General features: G+C 48.5%; 1 protein-coding gene across 1 annotated transcript in view; it reads right to left on the minus strand.

Annotated features, from left to right (window-relative positions):
• The window catches only part of hpgd (15-hydroxyprostaglandin dehydrogenase), a 19,814-nt gene extending 13,940 nt beyond the window's left edge, over window positions 1-5,874 (minus strand). The window contains exons 1-2 of the mRNA XM_034893310.1: window positions 5,607-5,874; window positions 4,784-4,907 (exon numbers count right to left, since the gene is read on the minus strand). Coding sequence (XP_034749201.1) covers window positions 4,784-4,907; window positions 5,607-5,699 — 217 coding nt within the window. The 5' untranslated portion in view covers window positions 5,700-5,874. The remainder of the gene's footprint in view (window positions 1-4,783; window positions 4,908-5,606) is intronic.

A 5,874-nucleotide genomic window follows, 5' to 3' on the forward strand; every position in this document is an offset into this window, starting at 1 on the left:
GGACCACATCATCTGCAAAAAGCAGCGATGCGATCCTGAGCCCACCAAACTGCAACCCCTCCCCGCCCCGACTACGCCACGATATCTTGTCCATAAATATTATAAACAGGATTGGTGACAAAGCGCAGCCCTGGCGGAGGCCAACCCTCACCTGGAACGAGTCCGACTTACTGCCGAGAACCCAGACCCAGCTCTCGCTTTGGTCATACAGAGATTGGATGGCCCTGAGAAGGGACCCCCTCACCCCATACTCCCGCAACACCTCCCACAGTTTCTCCCGGGGGACCCGGTCATACGCCTTCTCCAGATCCACAAAACACATGTAGACTGGTTGGGCATACTCCCAGGCTCCCTCCAGGATCCTTGCGAGAGTAAAGATCTGATCCGTTGTTCCACGACCAGGACGGAATCCGCATTGTTCCTCTTCAATCCAAGGTTCGACTATCGGCCGAACCCTCCTTTCCAGCACCTTGGAGTAGACTTTACCAGGGAGGCTGAGAAGTGTGATACCCCTGTAATTGGCACACACCCTCTGGTCCCCCTTTTTGAAGAGGGGAACCACCACCCCGGTCTGCCACTTCTTAGGCACCGTCCCAGACCACCACGCAATGTTGAAGAGGCGTGTCAACCAAGACAGCCCCTCCACACCCAGAGCTTTGAGCATTTCTGGGCGGATCTCATCAATCCCTGGGGCTTTGCCGCTGTGGAGTTGTTTGACTACCTCAGCGACCTCCACCAGGGAAATTGACGACAATCCCCCATCATCCTCCAGCTCTGCCTCCACCACAGAGGGCGCGTCAGCTGGATTTAGGAGTTCCTCAAAGTGCTCCTTCCACCGCTCTATAACCTCCCCAGTTGAGGTCAACAACGTCCCATCCTTACTGTATACAGCTTGGATGAGTCCCAGCTTCCCCCTCCTGAGGTGGCGAACGGTTTTCCAGAAGCACCTTGGTGCCGACCGAAAGTACTTCTCCATGTCTTCTCCGAACTTCTCCCACACCCGCTGCTTTGCCTCTGTCACGGCAGAGGCTGCAGCCCTTCGGGCCCGTCGGTACCTTGCAACTGCCTCCGGAGTCCTCTGGGATAACATATCCCGGAAGGACTCCTTCTTCAGTCGGACGGCTTCCCGGACCATCGGTGTCCACCAGGGTGTCCGTGGGCTACTGCCCCTTGAGGCACCTAAGGCCCTTAGCCCACAGCTCCCCGCCGCAGCTTCAGCAATGGAGACTTTGAACATTGTCCACTCAGGTTCAATGCCCTCAGCCTCCACAGGGATGCACGAAAAGCTCCGCCGGAGGTGTGAGTTGAAAGTCCGTTGGACAGGGGCCTCCTCCAGACGTTCCAAATTTACCCGCACTACACGTTTGGGCTTACCAGGTCTGTCCAGAGTCATCCCCCATCCCCTGACCCAACTCACCACCAGATGGTGATCAGTTGACAGCTCTGCCCCTCTCTTCACCCGAGTGTCCAAAACATACGGCCTCAGATCAGATGAAACGATTATAAAATCGATCATTGACCTTTGGCCTAGGGTGCTCTGGTAGACCTGCTCAGTCTGTAAATTATACAGTGGTCTAGACCTACTCTATCCGTAAATTATAGAGTGGTTTAGACCTGCTCTGTCTGTAAATTATAGCGTGTTCTAGACCAGCTCTATCTGTAAATTATAGCGTGGTCTAGAGCTATCCTAACTGTAAAATGTCTCGAGATCACTCTTGTTATGAATTTATACTATAAACAAAATGTAATTGAATTAAAAAAAAAAATGTTATTCCTATTTCTGTCACTTAAACACAAAAACAAAATTAATCTTAACGTTTAACTCTCTCTGCACCGCCGTTCTCTCCCTTTCTGTCTGACAAATCTGCAGGCTTCTGGGGGGTGCAAATCTTTTTCTTAAAAAAACAATTGTTGTGAAGTCAACAGTAAAGCCCAACTTTGCTTCTAATTAAATGAAACAAAGAGAAAAGTTCTCCTCTTATCTTAAAATTGTCATTAAAAAAATAAATATGATGTTCATCAATTTAAAAGACAATTTTGCAATGAAGAAAGTCTCCAGTTTATTATTAAACTTTTAAGACTGTGAAAATACGTCATTAGAAAGACTTCACCTTCCAATTTCGCGTGGCTGGTGTCTCGCTGTATATTGTACAGGGGATGGAACGCTTAGAGGGAGGAGTTATAAAGTTTGATGGCCACAGGCCGGAATACAACATCACTAGCCTTGCGGATCAGTTTGTTGAGTCTGTTGGCTTCCCCTATCCTCAAACTGCTGGCCCAGCATGCAACTGCAAACAGGATAGCACTGACCACCACAGACTCATAAAACATCCTCAGCATTGTCCTGCAGATGTTGAAGGACCTCAGCCTCCTCAGAAAATAGAGACGGCTTTGGCCCTTCCTGTAGAGGGCTTGAGTGTTCTTGGCCAAGTCCAGTTTATTGTCCAAGTGCACTCTCAGGTCCAGTATTCGTAGTCCTCCACAATGTCCACACTGACCCCCTGGTTGGAAACAGGGCTCACTGGTGTCTTGGCTCTCCTTAGATCCACAACCAGCTCCTTAGTCTTTGTCACGTTGAGCTGTAGATGGTTCTGCTCACTCCATGTGACAGGGTCCCCCACCACAGCTCTGTACTCAGCCTCGTCACCCTCGCTGATACATCCAACCACAGCAGAGTCATCAGAAAACTTCTGAAGATGGCAGGACTGTGTGTGGTAGTTGAAGTTTGTGGTGTAGATGGTGAATAGGAAGGGAGAGAGGACGGTCCCCTGTGGGGCCCCAGTGTTGCTGACCCCGCTGTCTATCACACAGTGTTGCAGGCGCACACACTGTGGTCTGCCCGTCAGGTAGTCAACAATCCAGCACACAAAGGGGGATCCACCTGCATCGCTGTGATCTTCTCTCACCCAGCAGGGCCGGCCGGAGGGTTTTGAAAGCACCGGAGAGGTCAAAAAACATAACCCTCACCGTGCTCACCGGCTTGTCCAGGTGGGCGTAGATGCGGTTGAGCAGGAAGATGATTGTGTCCTCAACTCATAGTCGGTGCATGTAGTTAAACTGGAGGGGGTCCATGACGGACACCATCAGGGCCTGCAGCCTTATTAGAGTGGAGTCTGGTCAGCTGTCTTCTCAACTGGTCCGCAGCGAGGCACGCAGAGGTCACAGGTGGGGTAGGGGGAGGGGAGGAGGAGTTAACCTGAGAGCCAGTGGAGGGGGGAGTGGGGATCTCCCAGGAGGAATGTGAGGGACAGTGAGGGGGGGGAGGGTGGAGTAGTGGGGTTCGAGGTGAGTTAGTGGGGGGACAGGCAAGAGCACTGAGAGATGTAGTTCACTGAGAGATGTAGTTCACTAAGACATGTAGTCCACTGAGAGATGTAGTTCACAGAGACATTTAGCCCATTGAGAGATAGAGTCAGAGAGATGTAGTCCACTGACAGATGTACTCCACTGAGAGATGTAGTCCACTGAGCGCTTTCACACTAAGCTAAGGGCTCATACTACAAACCTACAGCTAACTGAGCCTTTCTTCAGTTGAAAAATTATCTTTTAAATTGAGAAACATATTTGTAATCCATGGCTCAATTGAAACGGGAGCAAAAAATAACTTGCCTTTCCCTGTTCCCTCCCGTTCATATTTTTTCAGAATTAAGGCCCCATGAGGTCTACTGTAAGGGGCGGGATTTCGGCTATGCAGAAGAGAAATCAGTCTACACAAATCATCTGAGAAGTGTTTGATGGTAATATATTTGTGCTTTAGAAAATAATCATTTTAAAAGCATCACAAAGTAAGCTGTATTTCCCTCTCCCAACTGTACCATGACTGATTCAAGTAGCTAAAAAACATGAGTTCTGCTGGTGCACAGCTGGACTTGAGTATGTGATGTTAGCTGAACATGACGTGTAAAGCCCATTTCTAGAACTTAAGGTAATTTTTATGCATACGTTGTATCTGAATTCTCATGAGACATACCCATGTTGACTGGCTTGGTTTAGATTTCCAAAAAGAGGGTTGAACCCTGATCAGATAACCAGGGCCCAACCCTGGTCAGTGGTTTCAAAGAGGTAGGCTATACGTGAGTTAAATAAACAGCTGAAAGGAGACACCTGATGTGGTAAAACCTGCTAAAACGGCTTTCTACACTTAGAGACAAACACACACACACACACACACACACACACACACACACACTGTGTGTCCACATCAGTACTATCACACAGTCAGGAGCAACAGCAAACAGCATTCCACAGCCGTTAGCCTGCAGGGATTTACTTTTTCAATGTCAGACAATGAAACCCTGTTCCTCTCTCACTCAGACACAAATTCAATCACACACTGTATTCGCTTCATGTCTTTCTCACCCAAACACAGATACACACCCACACACACAGCACTGACACATCTGCAGGAGTTAAGAAGTAAGTGTGCAAAACTGAAATCGACTACAGTAAAAATAAATGACCATGTGACTCCAAGGCAAGACTCGACTGGTTGAGCCTCAGCTGGACCACGAGTGCAGCCAGTCGCTGAAATCCACCTGAGTGGCAACAACAACTCTCCCCCAACAAGGATTTTGTTGAAGTCACTTCCTCATTCAGCATGAGTAGGTGTAAATGAGTATGCAAAGTACATATACTGTATACATACTGTATTCTGTAGGCTGGAGACATATTAGGTGGCTTCACGCTGTGCAACAGCCCCGGTGTGTTTGACTTTTTCATGTAGTGTCACTCAACAATGCCTGTGTTGTGAAAGCTTTGTGGTCAGTCGAACAGACAGTATTACCTCTCAGCGCGTCTCCGTTGGACACATCACATAGGATAAAGTTGCAGTTGCCCTCTCCAAACTCGGCGTCCAGCTGGGCCTTGCTCTCTTCACCACACGTCTTGTTCAGGTCAACCACGGCCACCTGAGGGACCAAACTCTGTTTGTCATGTGGACTCTTTAAGGTCTCTCACACAGACACACACACACACATATGCACACAGAAACACACATGTGCACACCCATGCACACACACAGCAGAGGTGGAGAATCCTTTTGTCCAAAACATGGTACTATAAGGATCTAAGGAGATACTGCTTTGGTTACCGTGTACTGCAGTAGTGTGTAGTAGTGGCTCAGCTCACAGCTCAGTAGCACACAAGACTAATGACATGTTCACTCTGCCGCAAATAGCCCAGTGTCACAGGGTGTGAAGGAAGTTCTCAGAAACTACTTTAGCACTTTCAAAAGCCTTTTTGCTCGTCCTTTCTTGCCTTCAGAATGCAAGTCTCCTTCACTTTATAACTGCAAGTTTACCAAACAATGCCAACAATGTCTCATCACAAAACATTAAAACATTTATAATATCCTTCATGCAAGACAAGTTTACACTGGCCCTGTTTCAACGTACTGACCTAAAAACCTGTAAAAAAAAAAAAAGCAATACAGCAGTGCAGTGAGAATTGAGGATGAGTATGAAAAATGTGCAGTAGAGACAACATGTTTCACATAAATGTCCATAAACAGATTTAAAGTGGCTAGCTGTGTTGGGTAGTTGAGTCCTCAGCTGACAGGTAACAGCTGGACAGCAGGCCCCAGGTGGGGCAGCTGGACCTGGACTCACCTTGGCGGCGCTCTGCAGCAGGGAGTGGACCACCGCTCTGCCGATGCCCTGAGCCCCCCCGGTCACCAGAGCCACCTTCCCATTCAGAGACATGACGTCTTCCTCCCTCTGTCTCTCGCTCTTTACCTTTGCTTTTCTCTCTCTTCCTTCTGTGTGTGACTGACGTTTCTTTTCTGTAGAAGGCTTTCTCACCCTCGTGTGTTTTCTTTCTTATAGCTGCTCTGTTTTCCCTCCCTTCTTCCCTCCCTCCCTCCCTTTCTCTCTCTCT

The sequence above is a fragment of the Etheostoma cragini genome, chromosome 2, assembly GCF_013103735.1.
Source record: "Etheostoma cragini isolate CJK2018 chromosome 2, CSU_Ecrag_1.0, whole genome shotgun sequence".
In the NCBI taxonomy this organism is placed as follows: domain Eukaryota; kingdom Metazoa; phylum Chordata; class Actinopteri; order Perciformes; family Percidae; genus Etheostoma; species Etheostoma cragini.